At 31.8% G+C, this 21,611-nt stretch overlaps 1 protein-coding gene across 2 annotated transcripts in view; it reads left to right on the top strand.

The window, feature by feature from the left end:
- Window positions 1–21,611, top strand: part of LOC128182949 (slit homolog 2 protein-like) — a 434,673-nt gene that overhangs the window by 98,361 nt on the left and 314,701 nt on the right. For both annotated transcript variants that reach the window (XM_052851734.1, XM_052851733.1), the window contains one exon: window positions 17,144–17,215. In XM_052851734.1, coding sequence (XP_052707694.1) covers window positions 17,144–17,215 — 72 coding nt within the window. The remainder of the gene's footprint in view (window positions 1–17,143; window positions 17,216–21,611) is intronic.

Genomic DNA, 21,611 nt, shown 5'->3' with positions numbered 1-21,611 from the left:
CTCTATATCCGTATGGCAAGAATTAATACAGTAAAACTCGTTTATAAGAAAATCCTAGGTACCAATGGGTTTACTTCGTTATATCCCTAATTTGTTTTATCCGTATAACGGTTTCGTAATAATAACTATAGCGAATTCACAAAATACATGTTTTCTATCACCAGACTACATTTTTTGTTAATCGAGTCTTTGAAAATACATTCTTTTGACACACTTATAATCAGATTGTGAATTTAAGAATCAATGTGAAAAAAATTAAACGATTATGCTACATGGTAGTGCAAACTTTTTAAACTGTAAAGACATTCGTTATAAAAGTGTTCAATTCCGTTATCATTCGCCTCTACAGGACTAAAAATCAGTTCGCTATATTCATAAGTTCGTTATATCCGAAGTCGTTATAACCGTAAAATTTTGCAAAGATTTGTTAAATGTTTTACCGGGGACTTTTAAAAATAAAAACCGCTATATCCGAGATTTCGCTGAATCCGTGTTCGTACCAAACGAGTTTTACTGGAAGCGAAAATTTTTGCTAAGATATGTTAAGTATTTGAGCAGGGACTTATAAAAAACTTATATCCGTATTCGCACTAAACAAATTTTACCATCTTCGGCCGACGCTTCGCCTACTTATTACCACATTTCATACTATTCACTGCCGAAACCGCATTCCGTAAGTTCTTAGAACATTTGGCGTAGTTGCTCTTCAAAACTACTTCAAGTTAGAGTAAGTGTCCTCTGATAAGACGTCCTACTGTTATGTCTGGAGCGGAATAATACGGCAGCGTCTCAAATAGCTGAGATATCTGCGGGGAAAAGAGAGAACACATTTAAAACTAAATAGCAGAAAAAACATTATAAGTAAACAAGCGTGCAGCAAAAGTTTTCAAAGACAATTTGAAAGGTGAAAATGATTTTTTTTTTTGGCTTTGACTATGTTAAGTTGGACGAAATGAAACGCCATTTTTACAAGATTTTTAAAGATCGTTGCTTCCGGTGAAATAAATTTATCTCTTGATAGTCCTCGGGAAAATTAAACACATAATAAGTTATGATAAACAATCAGTTTTATTTTTACTATAAGGTGGTATTAATGAATTATTAGAAACGACGTAACATATGCAGAACATAATTGCAAATGGTTATTAGGACATAAATTTTCCATAGAAAGTAATGTTTTATCATTTGTTAGAAATACTTTTTATTTCACCAGTTTTTATATAAATAAGAAAACCGCAGCAAGTTTTTGAACAGTTTTCGTCTTCCTCTATTAGCTTTTAAGGCGGTCAGGGTTAAGGTAACGGTTAGGGTTAGTTTCAGATTTGGTAGATTCAGGCCCAACCAGCAAAATATATGTCTAAATGTGGTTTATTTCTTTGGTACAGTAACGCTTTATCTAAATTAAAATGTATCATTGTGAAAAGCAAGTAATGATGATGTTACACAAACATTTACAGATAAAATATGTGTTATTAAAAAAATGATTTACATTTATTTTAAAATATTGTGCTAATGAACTAAGAAACAATCACTATTTTGTTGACTAGTAATTATTGTCGTTTTGTTGACTGGTACAACGTAATGCAACGACAGCAAGTCGTAGCACTGAAAACATACATTGAGGATTAATATATCCTTCTGTCTTTTTTCTGTGCACAATGGCGAGAAATGAACAATCATTGTTATCTAATTGTGAAATAGTTCCCATTTTATTTGCAAATGGTTAATAGCTATAAAAACTATTTACCAGCAGCATTAGATTTCCTCCGTTACACTCCTGGTTTTATCCGGTCAGTTACCTCAAATTTTTTCACCATCAGCAAACTCTGCGGCGTTGACAAATAACGGATTACTCAGTAGAATGAAATACCTATTTTGTTCACTTTTCGGACATATCAAGGTGGACAGTTTACTTGCTATTGTCCAAATGGCCAGTACGTAGGTGTATAATATATACCTTCTAAATCAATATCATCGGAATTTTATCTTTTTTTCTATTTTTTGTAAGACAAATGTGTATGAAAGAATCTGTATTTTACAATTGATTATTTTATTTAAACATTCATACTACAGTTGCGTTAAAAAAAAAATAAAGTTTAAATTTCATGTACCGGGAAAATATGATTCGACAAAAAAATGTTGACAAAAAACATTTAATACTATGTTAAACTTAAACTCATACAAATATGTTAGAATACAGCAGATTGTGACACGATAACAATTGAATTTTTTCAGCAAACATATCTTCAGGTCAGCACCTATTCAAAGCAGAATAAGGGGCTAACATGTTATTACGTGGACCCTGAGGTCCACACAGAAAACATATAAGCGATGTTAAACCGGATGCTATGGGGAAAATTCAGCCTGCGCATGAGCTAGCCTGGTTCCTGTGCGTAATGGGTAGCTCAGGGAACCAGGCTAGCACACGTTTATCTGAATCGGGATCGGGATTACGTGCCATATGCACACATAGGTTCAAAGGCGCTGTAATTGTAAAGTTGTCGGTAAACAGTACAGAAACAAAGCATTCCTTTTAAAGAAATAATTGGCATGTGATATGAACAATCACTTTTATGAAATAAGTTAATGTTTTGCCGAAACTACAACATGCATCAAATAGCATAATATGCAATGTTTTGTTGTTTTCCGAATACACATGTAACTTAACTTTACTTTTATAGTAGGCGAGACTAAAGAACTTCACGATTTTAATCTTTAAGCATTTAAGTATGATTGAATAATTATGCCATTGTATAAAAGTTTAAATCTGAAGAAAAATGCATCAAAATATGAAATTTTTAATTTACACAAAGCTGTCACTGAATAGTTAACAAAGTAGTGCGAATCGTAATGTATGCGCAAATAGTAAAATTCACCGAATGTCTGATGCTATACATGCAAACTTCATTCATAGATAGATCATAATTACATCTTAGAAGTATGAATCCTTTAAATTCTAAGATAAAAAGTCAGGGCTATACATACATGTATACGTAATACAACGTACAAAGTTAGTGGTTAAAAGCAGAGAGCTAAAATAAATCTCTAAAATTGGCAAAAACACAACAAAAATTAATTCAAAACTTTCAAAAACATTTCTGAACGTTTATGTGTCATATAAATGTCATATGTTCATAACCGTTTACTTGTATTACGTAAGATTAATTTTTAAAATGAAAAATTCACCCAAAACTTCGATCACGCACAACTATAACTGTTTTGAAATAAATTTAACGCTCGGATATGTTTATTTATCATTGTTTGTTAAAAGCATAGTCTCATGTTAATCTTTTTCATGCTAAATTATTCAATTATATTGAATAATTATGTATTTAACATGGCTTCCTAACATCGCAAATGCCGCGAGCGATTATAATTGTTTTGATGATAATTATCAGTTCAATTAAAAGAGTTATTGAATCTAGAGTGACAATTTGTTTCATTTTCTGGGCTTTGAAACAACCAATTTTTTTTTTTAAATACCAAAAAGACGTTTTTAATCATCGCTAGAGCAACCAGTTTTTGTAAGTATTCGAAGCTTTTTTCGTTTACGCACTTATCAATTTGTATGTTTGGTGATTTTAAATTGTAACACAATACGAAAGAAGTAAAATGTAATGCAATTTACTTTTTATGAACGATTAAATTCCATGTAAAACACAAAAATATCACTTTTTAAGCATCGTCCAAACGTCTTACTTCGAAGAGAAATAACTTTCTTAAGTGCAAATAAACCCAAATTTCGTGCAAATACGATCGATAGTAAATTATATCCTGGGTCTTTTAAAAACATGTTAGAAGTCTGCAAACACATGCAGCACTTTGCAAGACGATTTCTTGTTGACCCCATGTTTTCATCGAAATATCGCCATATTTTGTACCAGTGCGCATGTGTAGACTCCCAAAACGGAGTCCGAAATGCTTGCAGAAATTCACTTCCGTTGACTCCGTTTTGGGAGTCCGTCTAGACTGGTTATTTCCGAGGTTTTTCTTGATCTCAGACAACAAAATAATGTGTTCTGTACTTATACACAAAGGAGACAGTGCATCGTCTATCATACACAGTACTTTTTTTTATCATGGACAAAACAATCAATGATCACTAAATATTGAAATGCACGATTTTAAACACTGGCAATATTACCGCATGCTACATTTAGTGGATTTAGTAGTACTAAACATATATGAAGTATTTGTACATGAGAGAGAGAGAGAGAGAGAGAGAGAGAGAGAGAGAGAGAGAGAGAGAGAGAGAGAGAGAGGGGGAGAGAGAGAGAGAGAGCGCTGGAAGGTACTTCGTATTGAGGCGGCTAATTATTAGGTCGATGACACGGAGGGGGGGGGGGATGTGAAATGAATATGACTTGAAATTATGATTTGTTTCGATGTGTCTAATAGTTTTCTTAATTCAATGTTACATTGTATTATTGACACTTATTTGTATTGAACAAACAGCAAAGTCATTGCACTTCAGGTTTGTTTTCGTGTAATGGCAGACACATTTAATTAGATGAGTTTTTTTTATGTATAAACATCAATTCTGATTCAACTTATCAGTCTCTGTTGTGCATGGTAAACATTCAGAATTGGATATCCGTGATTCCTTTGCTATCTTCAAATTGAATTCTTTAACTGGTCCTTTAACTAAAACTATTAATACAAGACAAGGAGACCCCGGAATTTCCCTTCCCCCGTCTCGGCAATTCCGGTAACAAGAAATATCAAAATTCAATCGGGTGGAAAATATTTCTAAATTCGGAAAGTTCAACATTTTAAAATTGAATTTCTACTTGCATGGATCTTAAAAAACAATGCCAACTTTCATAATTTGTGCTGAATGTATAGTAGAGACAAGCTGTTTATTTTATTCCAAAGGAACTAGGGTGCACGTAACATCGTTTTTGAAAGGGGGGGGGGGGGGTAATGACCTTATCAAAAAAATATTGACAATATGGAGAATAATGCAACTTTTCAAAATCGTGAAATTCCCAAAATCTTCAAAATCCTAATCCGCTAGCATATTATATCTACGACCTCAATACTTCAAGTTCACTCTTACTTCTTTATTTTCATACCAACTTTTTACCTAATCCCAAAAAAGTGTGGGGATGACAACTCCATTTTAATTCAATTTTTATGAAAATAGGTTGCTGCGAGAAAAAGTGTGGGGGGGGGGGGCCCCCCCCCTCTGATGCTACGTGCCTGTATGGGAGGCGGCGTACTGGGTCTATTTATCAATTTATTTAACATTTTCATTGTTATATTCTTTCATTCTACTTTTATTTCTTACGTGCTCCCAAAAAGAGGAAGGGATTCCATATGCATGTTGATTCATATGTAATCCAGGTTAAATGGTTGTTGAGAGAATAATCGATAACTATACAATATCAAGTAACCCCATCGCTTAGCTAGATAATCCTAATTTATCACATTAGGACATTTTACCTAATAAACTTCATTAAACGTGTGCATGCATCATTATAGATGTTATTAAATGCATGTAAATAAAATTAACTAAATCTGTTTTTAAAATTGTGAAATATTTCAAACATTGTCTCTGGCACCTGTTATACTATATGTAACAATCTGTTGTGTTTAAACTTTGATATTGTTTGCTACTTTACAGTTTTTCTTTTACAATGATTTTTTACATATTAATTTACACAACTGACTTTTCAGTTGAATCAGTTCGCGACAATTTCACAACTGTAATATATTTCCAATATTGCCTCGGGCACCTGTTCTTTACATGCAGTACACTGGCGTGTGTATATCTTGTATATTCTGTGTTAGTTCCAGTTTTTTTTCTGATCATGGGCAAACAATAAAATTGACAATTGATATACACAACGGAAATTTTAGTAGAAGTTAATATGCTGTGTTTCAGAAAAACAGTGCAGTGGAAGTTCTATTTAAATCAGATGTTAAATTGAAATAAATGTCATTATCTAAATTAGATATTATTCTTAATGCATGCTTATTGTAAAATTTAAAAAAAATCTTTGTTGTAGTTTGAACCAAAAAATAAAAAATAAAAAAAAATAAGCGTTTTGTTTGAAAATAAAACCTTAATAAATTCAGACAATATAATTTGGCTCATACCCGAACATTATTTCTTTTTCTTACTTAATCTCAGAGTTGCTAAAAAGAAATGTCGACGTAATATAAATAATCATTATTATTATTAATTATATTAGCTTTTATAACTTTATTTTAATCGAATGATTTGGATCGTTTTTCTATTAAAAGTGATCTCAAGGTCTCTCAGGGTATCCTCAGTACTCAGTGCCGACCTCAAGGTCTCTCAGGGTTTCCTCAGTACCCTCAGTGCCGACCTCAAGGTCTCTCAGGGTTTCCTCAGTACCCTCAGTGCTGACCTCAGGGTCTCTCGGGGTTTTCTCAGTTCCACTCAGGGTTTCCTCAAGATTTGTTGATTGTCTCAGGGTTTTTTCATTACAGTAGTGTTAACCGAGTAGCGTGTCATGCAAGAAACGTACCTTACCACGAGCTAGCATCGTACTGTCTTATGTAAAACCATACCGTAACATGTACAAAACCGTTCTGTACCGTGAAGAAACAAACTGTTCAATACGAAAAATTCAGGTTGTATGTTGTCGTCGTTCAGGTTTTGCATAACGCAATGCTCTCAACTGCTTTTTGGATAATCTGGCCTGTTTTTTAGTATTATCAGATGCTTGCCGACATTCATATCATTAAAAATGTTAATTTGAACATATATGGTACCTTCATATATGGAAATCAAATTTACCTGTATTCATTTAATGTGTTTAAAAAGTTCTTTATCGCCTTTTTTCATCTCTTTCGAAAATACAGAGCGCAGCTTTAAAGACTAATAATGTTACTGTCCTTGAAAGATACATCAGCGACGGTAGAAAAAATGTCACTGTTTGTGTTCAAGGTTACCGGAAAAAAAATAGATTAATGATAATACTTCTATGCTAAAATAGGTAAAAATATTAAACTTCACACTGTCATAGTTTTTAAAAACTAAAGTGTGATTTAGCTTTAAAAAGTTGTTTTTTGCAACATGACTATATTCAATATGACTATATATATATATATATATATATATATATATATATATATATATATATATATATATATATATATATATATATATATATATATATATATATATATAAGGTCAGCTTTGTTAAGGACGTCCATAAGAAGAAATCCATATATTTCGCATGAAATGTTATCTTTTGAATAATCTTGACATTCTAATCAAATTATTTGTTACACGAAGTGATCTCATATCAAAATACAAATTAGATATGTCGCTATTAGATGATAAATTTTTAAAGTCTCATTGGAATACCTTGTAACGTTATACCACCAAACATAGATGAACGAGGCTTAATACTGAACAAAATACACAGTGCAAGGACTTGACATCAACAAACATTTTTTTTCTGTTTTTATCTTGTAAAATGAACATTTAAAATTTCAAAAAATGTTTTGAACTTCAAATATTCATGTAAGAAGAATTATTAAATTCAACGTCAACAGTGTATGGAAAGAAATGTGCAGGGAGTTTCAATATTTAACGCTAATTGGTATCAAATGATGAGCGATTTCATACAGCTCCTAACATTTCTGATATAGCGGGGATGTAGTGTTGTAACATATAAAATTTCAGTATATTTAATTAAGTGCATGTCCTTGCACCATTTCATTTTATCTGATCCAATTCAGATTGAGCGTCATTTTCGGGACGTTCAAACAAAACACTGACTAAGCTCACAATTTATATTTTCATTCCTAAATTTATTGAAGGCAGCAAATTTCACTAAACTGATGTTTGAATGTTTTTTTTCTGTTCACACAAGTTATTATTATCAATTTCTTTATATTCGAAAAATTGATTCATTTAATGCCTTAACCTAAACCGTATTAGTATAAGGGGTGGGTGGGGTAAATGTGTACTTTGAGTTTGTAATTTAACAAACAGTGGTGCTTTAGTATGCTAATATAAGGAGGGAGAATGGGGTTGGGTAAGTGTATACTTTGAGTTTGTAATTTACCATACAGTGATGCTTCAATACGTTTTATGTTACTTTGCTATAAAATAAAGGACACAAACCTTGAATGTAAAAAATTGTTCACCAAGACTAGAGTTTTCTGATTTTCCATATTTTCAATCATGATCAGGAATTTATGGAAATCAATCATTTTTCTTGCCCACTACTGCTCCTGTCTTTTTCTTGTAAAAAGGCAGTGCTATTGATAAGAAAACCAATACCTGAAATGATAAATATTTTTCAGCTTTAAATTTAATTTCAATATATTTTAATGAAAAAATATTATGGGAGGTTACATGGTTAATATCATTAAAACTGTCCAAGTATAGTTTGTGAAAGAAATAATAATAGGGTACTTTTTATCAATATAAAAAAAATCGATGTCGTGTCAACGATAAACCATTTACTGCTTAAAACCCTTTAATTAAATATTGTGTCAAGATTAGCAAACTATTGTGCCGAAGACAACATAAACATGGAATAATTTTTAATAATTGTGCATATTGATGGAAGATACAATTAATTTAATCCTACAACAAACATAATCAAAGTGTTTATTCTTAAAAATGTGTGAAAATGCTACAGTATCATCTTTTCTGTCTTTTACATATTTATATTCGAACAGGCTAAAAATATGCTTCGGTTTACATAACAAACAATACTTTTTCTTTCTTAATTCAATCTAGATCCTCAAAGTAAGCTAAGTAGGGCTAGCACAGTGTATTGAATTTCCATTATTTACATTTTCATTGAACATGGATGACATGCAAGCTAATATTATTTCTATATTAGAAGCTAGTAGAAAGATAAAATGGGTCTCAACATTCTCTATGAACAAAATTAACGAAAAGCAGAACATTTACGTTGCCTGGCTGAATCACCAAACTGATATTTAAACATAATATTACAGGATGAACAAATTATATTAAGTAAACAAAATCGAAGCTTAGGAATTTTGCTTCGTTGCTCTTTTATCCTTGAATATTGAATAATATAAAACAATATCTAGGGAAAGTACAGATAAATCCTACGTTGTTAAGGTTTTTCCAGTACCGATTCTCGTCCATGCAGGTTGTAAATGAGTGAAATTTGCAGGTACATCACTGAAGTCCACATATTTATTCTGATCACAGCTGCAAGCACTGACATTACCTAGTCAACATCGACGTCATTAGATGACTTATACATTTGAAAATTTCGTAAGATACACAGACTGTTTGATGTATTTATTCCAATACACTTTTCTTGATACGATCAAACCAAATACTTTATTATATCAATTGTAGATGTTTGTTAATTATCGAAATACGATATCTCACTATCAGCTTATGAATAATTGTCGTGGCTTATGCACATTTCCAACAACCACACGTTCTAAAATTCGGATACCTTCCTTTACAAAGCTGAGAGGTGCAATGTGACCCTAAAGTCCAATGATCTGCGCCAAACAGTGATGGTGTGACACGCAAACAATTCATGGTGCACGTATAAACGTAAAATTTCGATCCTGGTTTAATAACATGCACCACCTATTATGGTGCAAATTTAAGCAATTTCGATTTTTTAGACGATTTTTTTAATGTTGTTTTGAAGACGTTCATATAGTCATAAATACCTATACCAAATAGCTTTAAGAGGTAATGGACTGTGCAAAACGACGTTTTCAATAACGTCTACATAGCGTGACGTCACAGACACTTAATTTTTTTGTATTGTAAATGAAATACAATCATTAAAACCACTGCCAACATATACGACCCTCTCTTTATATCATATGTGTGTGATTGCATGATGCGATTATATCGTAGTTTATACAGTATATTGACCAATGCAAGTAAAGCATTGTCGGAGGTTGACCTATGATGTGACTTTTAATTGCCTATTTGCAGAAAGTAACTGCTAATGCAAAAACATGGATCAGCATGTAGAGTTAAAACATGTTACGGGTAAAAATATAGCATATGATTTTTATTGTTTATTTAGTGCTAGATCCATAATGACGTCAAGACTGATTTGATATCTCTTTTTTAGTTCTTTATGATCAAAAGGGGAAAAAAAATTGCCTTGACATTCCAAATGAAACCATCCAAAAAATAATTCCTACACCTTTTTTTCAATTTAATATCAATGTAAAGAAGAGGGACACAACATTTCATTTGCTGTTGTTTGCTTGGTTTTTTTTTAAAGACTGTAGATTGGTAAAAATATTTTGTATTTTAATTTGTCAACACCAAAAAAAAAAGCCCTCTGAGATTTGTAGCCAGATTACTTTATATTTCATTGAATAAAAAAATTCCAGATTAAAACAATTCTTTTCAGTGCGTATATCTGAAAATAAGGCCATAGCCACCAAATCAATATATTATAATAAATCATCATTTATATTTCAAATTTAAGAAATCTGTAGTCTAGTTTCATTAACTTGATCTTGACCTTTGCGCGCAATTTCATTACTTATGTCGTATACATACATGTAGCAATACGCTTCATACGTAGAATTTAATGACACCGTCTGTGTGTGGCAATACGAACCAGTTTACTTTAGATTGAAGACCGTACAAATGTAAACAATTGTAATTTGGCAAAACTAGCCACCATACTTTGGGGTGACGCGTCTATAGGAGACGTCTATTACAATTGTGGGCAACGCTCCGACTTGTGGGTAACACACGGCTTTCGGCATAACAGTCAGACTCAAGAGTGTTACATATGTTTAAATCGAATGTAAAAGAAAGCAAACCTACGTCAAAGCTATGTAAAAAAAATTGTTTACAGTCTAATAATCAAAATACATATATCTAGTAAGAACAGTGTATTTAAATAAGAAAAATACGTTTTGAGAGAAACTTCGATTACAACTATTTGTGCTGATAGCAAGTTTCTATCTTGTCGGAAGCAATATTCCTTTTGGACAGACAGGTGTTTGATAACCAACATAATTGCCGCTACATCTACATGCTCTATATTCTGTGTTGAACCAAGTTAAATGTCTAAAGTGCAAAAGGATTATCTCGTCAGTTCAACATTTTCGAGACCAGATGGCTTCGGAAGCAATTATTCTCTGTTAGATGGGATAGGCCGGGTTATTGGGGAGTTATACTAGGAATGGTGTAACGAAGAATTTTGACCCGGATAGAAAATTAACCCGGAAGTCATTTTTCACCGTTAAATATTGATCCAAGGGTCAGTTTTTGACGTTGAAAATTCAGACCAAAAATCGTAAAATTTATACCCGTGGTCATTTTTCAACGGTATGAGAAGGGTTTTTCTAAACTCTGATGACTTCGACACGTTGAAAATTGATCCTGTTGAGAATTGACCCCAACTTCAGAGTTTTGATCTGACCTGGAACTTTCTTTATGCGCTTTTAGTGTACAATCATGCACATACGAGGCTTGTATTTGAAAGTTTCACTTTTAAAATTTTCATATCATCCGATACATAGGCGGACTTAGCTGATTTATTTTAGGTTGATCTGTCTAGATACAATTAATCATTTAATTTTGAGACTGAAAAAAATTGAGATATTCATTTTCTTATTAATATAATACTGTGTAAAAAAAACAAAAAAACAAAAAACAACCGAGAGGACGACCGTTTGCCTAATTCTGAGTGGAACAGGCGAGTCGTGCTAGCAATTATTATATATATATATATATATATATATATATATATATATATATATATATATATATATATATATATATATATATATATATATATATATATATATATATATATATATATATATATATATATATATAATTGATTTTCATTTTTTATAACCCCCCCTCCTTTAAAAAAAAACGATACCACGTGTGTGTATCGTGTTGTCATCATACTTTAAACTGTTATATGGTGGATAGGTGTAAATACAATATTCAGATAATCACAGGTTTTACAAAATGTATTTACACCCACCCAGGGTTACAATGAACAGTACCAAAAGTTTCAATTTACTTGGGGAGGGCAAAACCAAAATTAAACGATATAAGGTACTGTGATTTGTAAAAGTTATTTATTTTTACACACGTCCAGCAAATTTAAAAAAAAAGAGTTTTACTGAAATAAATAGTTAATCGTGTAACCATGTTAAGGAAGCTCAATTTTGTCTTGCTTACATTGTTTCTGCCACTCTGAGTGGTAAAATTGAGGAAATAGAGGCTCTTTAAAAAATCATGAGAAAATTGAGCATTGCAAGTCGACCATTTCCCTACTTGACAGAAATCGTTTCTACTCCCTAATGTGAGGTTGTTTGCCTATCAGCACGAAATAAGAGACATGTTCCTGAAACTTTACATTTTGGATCGACAGCAGATCACATAGAACATATCATCGACAGCCACAAGAATACATTGTAATTTGCGTAACAACGTATAATATTAAGGAAAACTCTGCAATTCTCGGGATTTATTCCAAAAGAATTCGGAGTTAAACACTTCTTCACCTAAAAACTGGTCACATTCTTCTTTTTTTCTAGAGCAGTCAATATACTGGCTTGCTATCGGTTGCACTAATAGATAGACGGGGCAAAAGCTGATTACCCCAGAACGCGCGCTAAAATCTGCTAAAATGAAGGTTAAGATTTACCAGGTCCGTCAAGTAGAACAACAACAACAAACCCTAAATTGAGTTTCCAGATTTCCAGATTTTTTTTATTTCAATAATTTTTTTTGTACTTACCGAAACGGAAAATAACGGAAAATAATGTAGTCTGTGTAGAAATTCTATGCAGAGCGTGAAAAACAGGTTTGTTCAAGAGTGTCAATGTTATTGGTATGCTAGGAGCTGCAGGAACCATAAGCACGAGGAGAAAATATCCACATCAAGCTCAGAAACAACTTTTGATATCTTCACCCATGCTTTATGAATGACAATAATTATACCACGTTTAACTGTCATACTTCAGATTGCAAGAGTCATGTGCCTTTATCAGAGAAAGGACTGACATCTCATGACGTTTGTTAATGGCAGTTCTAAACAAACCTGATAAAAAAAACCTACTTGTTGAGGCAGTTATAACCCCCCCCTCCCCACAATCTTAAAAAATTTACTTAAGGCATTTAAAGCACCCATATCTAAAAATAACTGATCTTGTTTGAGTAGTTTTTAACAACCCATACGTAAAGAATGATAAAACGTAACTGAGAGGGTCAGGAACAAACATTTGTTAACGGGAAAAAGATGTAGGCGATTGAAAACTCAGGAATGTGAACCCTTTAACGAGTTTATTTTTTGTCGGTGCAGGTGCACTATCGGTTTACACCATACACCATGCTGACGATTCTTACTAGGTAGGACACTCAAAGACAAATGAAATTATATGCAATTTCAGCTAAGTACAGTCCTGTCAGTGCTTCATTAAGTCTCAACACGTTAAGTGCGGATTCCAATGTCTTTGTTTTATGTGATTGTTAGCAGCAAAGTTATTTCTGCTGTATATACTAAGTAAGGGCTAAGAGAGAAACAAAGAGTGTGAGCTTTTGAATAAAGTGCAAATGATTGCTGTAATCGGTAGGTTTTAAACGTAGATACATTTTGAATTAAATCGTAAAATCAATTCATTCATTAAATAAACACAGTTTTTAATTAGATTTACTATAAAGTAATTTTCAAAACAATGTTCAATTTCTTTCAAAATATACCCTAAAATTTAAAAGTTGCCGAGTGTACATGAAAATGCAATATGCCAGCTTAAAAGCATGTGTGTAAAAAGTACCAGATTATGCAGTTTTATTCCTTTCAAAAAAGGAAATACTGCCTTCGAAAATCTGGCAGATTTCTAAGATGTAGGTGAACTAAAAAAAATTAAATGGCACATTTCTCAAAAGTAAGCGTTTCGCAGCCATCGTCTTTAACGAAATTAATATAGGACTGTTTGTTGTGTTACTGCATGATAAATTTCATTGTGGGTGACGAATGCAGACATTTTTCCCTATATTGATATTCTTATGTAAATTAAAGCTACAATTGTAATTTTTGTAACAGATCTTAACCATTTGAAAAGACGGCACAAATCTCTAATTAGAAAATTCGATAACCAAGCCTTCTCATCTATTTAAAAACATTACATAGCACACATACAAACCTTAAAATCAAAGTCTGGAAGTGATCCTATAGTTATAGTAAATGAATTTAAAAAAGAAAAGAAAAAGCTTTGCAACTTTATAGTATACTATGCAACAAACAAATTCGTACCTTATGATTGGTATTGTATGTTTGACTTCAAAACGTGTGACACAAAAATATAATAATTTCTTAAATTTTAATTTTTTTTAGTAGAAAAATAGAACGCAGTAAAATTGTTTATCTTATATATTGTGTATCTGGATTCCGCTGCAGTATTTACAGTTGAAAAGAGATATTTTTCTATTCATTTTCTAGGCAAAAACAAACAATACCCAAAACACCCCCTCCAAACCCTATCCCCCCCTTAAAAAGAAACCAAAACAAAACAAATAAAAACATCAATCAACGTAACCGAGAACAGTTCGAGTAGGCGTGGCTTTGTGAAGATATTTTTTTTTTGAATTGAGAGGTAACTGGAGAATTAAAACTTTCTGATTCGTCGTTCTTATTTCAAATTTACATCATAACGTCTAGGGTTTGGAATAAAGTGATTTAAGGACCATGTGTTAGTAAAATGCTAAATGGTGCTTTCGACAACATTTTTTTTCGGTATCAAGATTAATGCATAAAGAAGGGGGAGGGATATGATTCGCTCATTCATTCACAGAGGTCATGGATTATATGATAATTTTTGACAGAGCATCAAAAGAAACATAGATTTAAATAGATTTAGCTTTTACAAAATAATTTTTTAAAGCCATTACATACCGAAAAAATCCTAAAATAAGAAACGAGAAATTAAAAAAAAAATAACTTTGACATATTATCTAGACCAAATGGGGAAGACAAGATTTTAAAAATTCACAGTTGGTATATCCGTATAGAAATTGACAACATATGAGCTAATCATTAAAAGTATGTCATCTAATTGATAGTAATGCAATAAAGGTGTAAGAAAGGATTTAACAGTCACCGTGAAAATTGTGATAAATGAAAGACACAATTATTTCAGTAAGGCGATTTCTAAAATAAATACGTTAGGAACACCTTGTTTTTTTATGCATCATAAAATAGTGACTAAAAAAATACACCGTACGCGTGGTGATAAATATTTAGTTCCTTAGAATAAAAGTACTGTAGAAAATCATAAGATTGCAACAATTATGGAAATATTGATGAATTTTAAGCACTACCATATCATGTTTATATTATGTTGATAATTTACTTATATACTTTTCTTCTTTATGGTTTAAATTTCAATTTTCCCTGATTTTTTATTCGTTAGGAAATATACTTTAAAAAGTGTGCTAATTTAGGTACCACTATTGAAATCAAATAACAAAAAACAAAAACAACGCTTTTGTGGAATTATCTTCACTACAAATAAAAAAGTTTCTATTATCGCAGAATATTTTTCTCGAAGTGAAATAACCTTTTATTTTAATACACGATTTCTATAACTTCATTCTCTTAACCCCGAATGTGCAGCTTTACGATAATAAAACTATTAAGAAATTTGACAAAATGTGTGTATTATGTTTTTAACGGAAAAATGTTAAAAATTATTATTGAAAAGTCCTTTAATGGAGTAAATGTCAACAGAAAAAAGTTTTCCCTGCTTCTTGGCGCCTCATGGCGGTCGGAAAAGGAGTACATGTAAGCTATCAAATGTAGAATATTTCTTGTGCAGACACAAGAAACTCATTTTAAAATTATTTCACTCTAATGTGTTATAGTTTGAGTAATAAATCATTTTTTTGCACTCCACAGCGCCGACTCACAGGACACACTTTTATTGTAATTTTTTCATTAATAAGTTTTTGATACCTAAATAATGATGATAACTTAAAGCTTGAGATTCACCGGGTAGTAAATCTCAGGTGAGGGCAGGGTTTTATTTACGGTTGGTGTGAAGACCTAAAAGGCACTTCGTCCTTTAGCGGTCGGGAACACCACTACTTCGTATTGTTCCAAAAAAAAAAAATATATATATATATATATATATATATATATATATATATATATATATAAGAAATACAGTGAATTATTTCTACAAAGAACAAGCGCAGCAAAGGTGTTTAGCGCTTGATTTATATAACATGTGCAACTAAAACCCGTAAATCAGTCAGAATGTACATGTATATTCAGCCCTGTTACGATAGAGCACGTCCTTTTTTCATAACAAAGTTCCTGATTATACCTGTATTAATTTCTCGTGAATAGCAAAATAAAGCTTCAATAGCTAATACGTTTGCCTCAGAAATAATTTTAGTTTGTTGTTTAATATGTATCTGAGCGGCTTATTAGACCCTTGAATTGAATTTTAACTGATGATTAACTGTCATAATCAATTTCAATAATGTCTAAAATCTAACTTTTATTTCCCTTTTTACTGCGAAGTGGAGGATATCAAAGACCATGTTAATTATTGCCAGTGAACAGAAATCCGAGAAACGAGACTAATAACGATATATTTTTCTGTTAAACCTTATATTTAAATGATTATGTACGAAGCCTTTAAAAATAAGAACCTGCCTTCTAATCCATGATGACAGGTTGATGTTAAAGGTCATTAGAAGTATTTCAGAGAAATCCTGTAAAAGAGATTTTAAAACGATACAGCAATAGTACGAATAATTTGAACTCGTTTGGAATACCAAACATACATATAACTGTATGCGTAAGGTTGTAGTAACAACATCAAATGGTTTTAAACAAGATAATTGATACATTTAAGTCATTATTAAAGCATTGTAAAAAATCATATTTTGTAACAATTATGTAATAAATTAATGTAATTACATCACTGTCATATGATTATTTTTTCAGCCTAAAGCTATATATAAATAGTAAAATTTGTGTTGTTTATACACTTTATATTTATACTATGATTTTGATTGAAATGTTTATTGTTATTTTTGGTTATGAAATCAAGGTTAAGATTTATCTGTTGATATCAACTATTTATTCTAATTTTAGTTTTTACAATAAAAGTTATTTTAACATTAAAACATTGTGTGTTGATTTAGGTCCCTATCGAATAATCAGATAACAAGGATCGACAACGATGCTTTTGCGGGGCTATCAGAGCTGAGAGAACTGTAAGTAACTTTTTTCCGTTAATTATATCATTCTTGAAGATGCATATGACATTTAAATTTGATCAATTTTGAAATTGTATATGACTATGAAAAAAAAATATTATTTACAAAGCCCAATTCATTAAAGGTACTAGGCAGTAATCAAATAATCAGAAAATATATCGCTCCTTTATTAAAATTGACAATTATATCTACTTCTCAATATTTTTGGAAAAATAAAAACAGCCATTGTTAAGACTGCGGATTAATAGAAGAGTTTTGGTTGTTAACTTAAACTGAAACGCTGCATCAAGATTTTATTTTATGTTTTAGGGTCTTTTTGTTCAAAAGAAAATTATAATAAAATTGACCACTGTTTTTACAGTTTTACACTGTTAGTGAGACAATTAATTTGTGCTGCTACAAATTACTCGCTATCAATATCTAAAGAAAAAATATCCAGCAAGATAAAAAGATTGTATTATTTATTCATAAACAAAACAAGTCTATTTAAGATACCTTGCAAAATATCATGAACCGTGTATAATGCACCTGATATTTACTTTTTTACGAAGTATGATTAAAGGTCACTGTGACGCCTAATGTAAATACCAGCGATGAATAAAAATACCATTCATAAACTTTGATTCATGATCTTCTCCATCCAGTCTATGCATTAACACTTTGAGAACAAAAGCTACTCAGGATTATTTTGAAAGCAAATAAACATATGAACTAGTGTGCTCTCGGTAGAAAAAAAACCCCGCTAAAGTATCAAGTCGGATATATTCGCTATGCACAGAAACATCTCCTTCTAAAAATACTAAAGAATGGAAATAATTAGAGATACATTGCACGATATGGACAAAAATTGCATCAATATAAACATTTGTTTAAACCTTGATAATAAGAGAGGTACTTTTCCTTCTTAATCAGTACGGTGGATTAATTCCTTTTAACGCTTCGTGGCGGAAGATAAAAAGGTAAATCATATGGAAATAGACTAACTCCCTGGACATATCTAGAGTAATGCACTGGTAGTGTAAGGGATGACTTATTGAGCCTTGTGAGGGAGTAAATTCGCCATAAGTGTCGTAGATCTGTGGAAAAGTCGGTCGTTTATCTTAATGTGTTGACTGCGGGGAACTAGAAAAAAAACCAATATAAGCTTGGAACTCTTCTTTATACGGAGGCGTTTCGTTCAAATCTCATAGCATACCATACCATAGCATAGCATACCATATAATTAAACTCTACGTTTCAATTACTCATAGTATACCATACAAATCTCATAGCATTGTCTTTAAATCTCATAGCATATCAGTAAAATTGCATACCATAGCATAGCATAAAATTGTAAAAAAAATATGCATACATGTAAAATGACAATAGTCATTTTTTAATAATTCAAATTCTTGCTTTTGTTTGTTAACATGCCTACCAATATTTACAATATATGCGATAAGGAAGGAGTGAAAATGCAATGTCGCTATAATTTTGGTGCATTTACCGATCAATTCAAGATAAGTTTCACTTTAAATCATTTTAAACATTATTAACACAGAATGCCGATATATATCTACATACATGTACCTACTAAAAAAATAAAGTATTTTCTGTTAAAACATCATTTTTATCTGGAATGTTCTGTTTTGAATTTGTTCATTTTCACCACTAACCAAAGACACAATATTGTGAGTAACACACTGTGTTGTGTTTAGAATTATGGATGCATCATTACAATGTAAGCACGCATGTGTCAATATTGCCAACGCTTCAAGAAACGTATAAAATATTTGTCAGGCATCAAATATCGTCGTTGTTGTCGCGGCTGTAAAGTTGTTATTATTATCGATATCCTTTTTGGTGTTACTGATGTCATCGTTGTTATTGTAGTTGTTGTTGTCTTTGTCTGTGTTATTGTTATAGTTGTTTTTGATGTTATTGTTGTTATCGTAGCTGTCGATGTTGTAACATCATGGTTAAACTGTTTGTTTAATTATTTTCATAAAATTACCAGTTCTTATTTAATCTAAATTTGCATTATATATAAATATACAAGAAATGATCATATATGTAGTTAAATAATTTGAAAGTTTAAATAAGATTTCTTAGTTACAAGCACAATGCTAAATTGATATAACGTGTAACTTACAGAAACATATCTACAACTGACTTTCAATCTACCAATATTATGTTTTTGTTTTATAGCCATATCTAAAATAACAGTGTACTTTGAATACTTAATGTTTGTGAAAATAAGTGTAACAGTGCATCGATAACACTGTATATTACTTCTGCAATAAATTGCCATGATAATCTGGCTCCAGGAAATGTCCTTACCCTTCGTTCACTATCAACTGCGGGATGACTCCTGAGTAGACCCTTTTATCACGGACATACCTTCTATCCCAGGACGTTAATTTTATTCCTAGCAATCATAACTATTAAATTTGATATATACAAATATATATATATTGTTCACAAATGTCATTATATTGGAATAAGTGTCTATTCCATAGATTTTTTTACACCTTCAAAATGTTCAAACAACTTTTCCTTTTATATATAACATCGGCTTTTTTATGTAAATATTACGGCTTCTGTTCTAAATCTGCCTTACTGTATCTGAAGCCTCGCATTCTTAAAAATCGCTTATAAATCCAATACTTAATTTTTTTTTTACAAAAAGATTGCTTGACTTTAGAAGTGCCGAGGTTATTTTGTCAGAAAGGCTAAATCAAGTCAAATATGTAAGCTTAGGAATAGGAACGTACAGTAGAAAATGAGCACCTGACCTGGAGAGTACAGAGATAGGTAGTTCAATAGAATTACAAGGTCCCGAGGGCAAATGTTGCTCTTAATATGTACAGTGTATCTATGTCAAAGTGAATAATACGCCGGATAATGTCATTAGAACCGAAAGGGTATTGCTTCTAAACCGAGGCCTCTGGTTGATTTCAATATTGGCCTTTTTTCCAAATTTCAAACATTATTCTAAGAATCTACCAAAATGGTATCAGCTAATAGGAGAAGAAGGACATGTGTCATAAACATATTAGGCGCTCTCAAAACGAATTCCAGAACGAGCTGATCTTTTCTTTATTTTCCCCAAGCATCAAGAGAGGCGAAATATTATGTAGTTAGATTTTGATGGACTTTTTCAGTTACACTTTACGTTAATTCTCGTTAAATTTGATGCACATTGAAATGCAAAGTCGATTACCGATGCTATAATGTTTAAGTCAATTGGGTTTATGTATTTGCGTAGACTCCACAGGGTTTAAAGAATGTGATTGGTCAGTGACTTCACAATTGGATTCAATTGATTAAAGTATGTGTATCTCGAGACATGTATGGTAATCCACTCAGGTAACGGTATCGAGTTACAAACTTATATGGAAAGAAGTATTTTTAAGTCGGTCACTCAGCCACAGAAAGCCTGGGTAGGTGGTAAAGTAGTGGTTGTGATAGTGGTGACTTAGTACCAAAGAAGCTTAAAGGTTATCGAGTTCATTACCGGGACTGGGCCTACCTTCTAAACAACCATTAATATTTAGACCTGGAACTGGGAGATGGCGCCAATCAATATTTAGGACATATAGGCCACTTAAAGTCAACTGACAATACCTAATACATAACATGCCTGACAAAAAAAAATCAACCTTGAATAATGCACCTGATATTCATCTTAACACGGAGGGTGATTACTGTTTACTGTGACCCCTTGGAGGTGAAGTGACCAGGACGACTGAAATTACCATTCACAAATATAAATTCATGATTTCCTGCACCAAGTAAATGCAGGAACACTATGGGAGCAAAAGCTGTTCAGAATTATTTTAAAAGCACATAGAGCAATTATAGGAGATCGGATCCATTTATATCAAATAAAATGTAAAAAAAAAAAAACAAAAAAAAAACTGAGCCAATTACTGACAAGCTGGTATTCATTTTATTTACACGGATCTAGCAGATCCCATTGATTATGCGCATAAAAATGAGTGTCCTCTTGGGAGAATGTACAGTATGCTTTTTAAGTATCCAACTTGCATGGAAACATATCCTTGTATAAATACAAAAGCGTAAAGAAAATGCAGATGTACATTGCACGATATGTACCAAAAAATTGCATTTATATAATATTTGTTTAAAATGTGATAATATGAGAGACACCTCTTCTGTTTTATCAGTGCGGTGGAGTAATCCTTCTTTGTGCTACGTGGCAGGGGAGGAAGATCACTACTGAATTCAAAATCCACAGATTTTCCCGAAATCAAACTGACATTGTCTGACATCTATTGTACTTTGATAATACCTCACTGTACCTTTACTGACTCAAACAGTACCCAACTGTACCCTACTGCACATTTCTATTAAACAGCACTGTACCTTATTGTACCCCACTGTAAGCTAC

The sequence above is a fragment of the Crassostrea angulata genome, chromosome 5 (assembly GCF_025612915.1).
Source record: "Crassostrea angulata isolate pt1a10 chromosome 5, ASM2561291v2, whole genome shotgun sequence".
Taxonomy (NCBI): domain Eukaryota; kingdom Metazoa; phylum Mollusca; class Bivalvia; order Ostreida; family Ostreidae; genus Magallana; species Magallana angulata.
The sequence above is the reverse complement of the archived record's forward strand: the minus strand, read 5'-3'. Positions and strand labels throughout refer to the sequence as shown.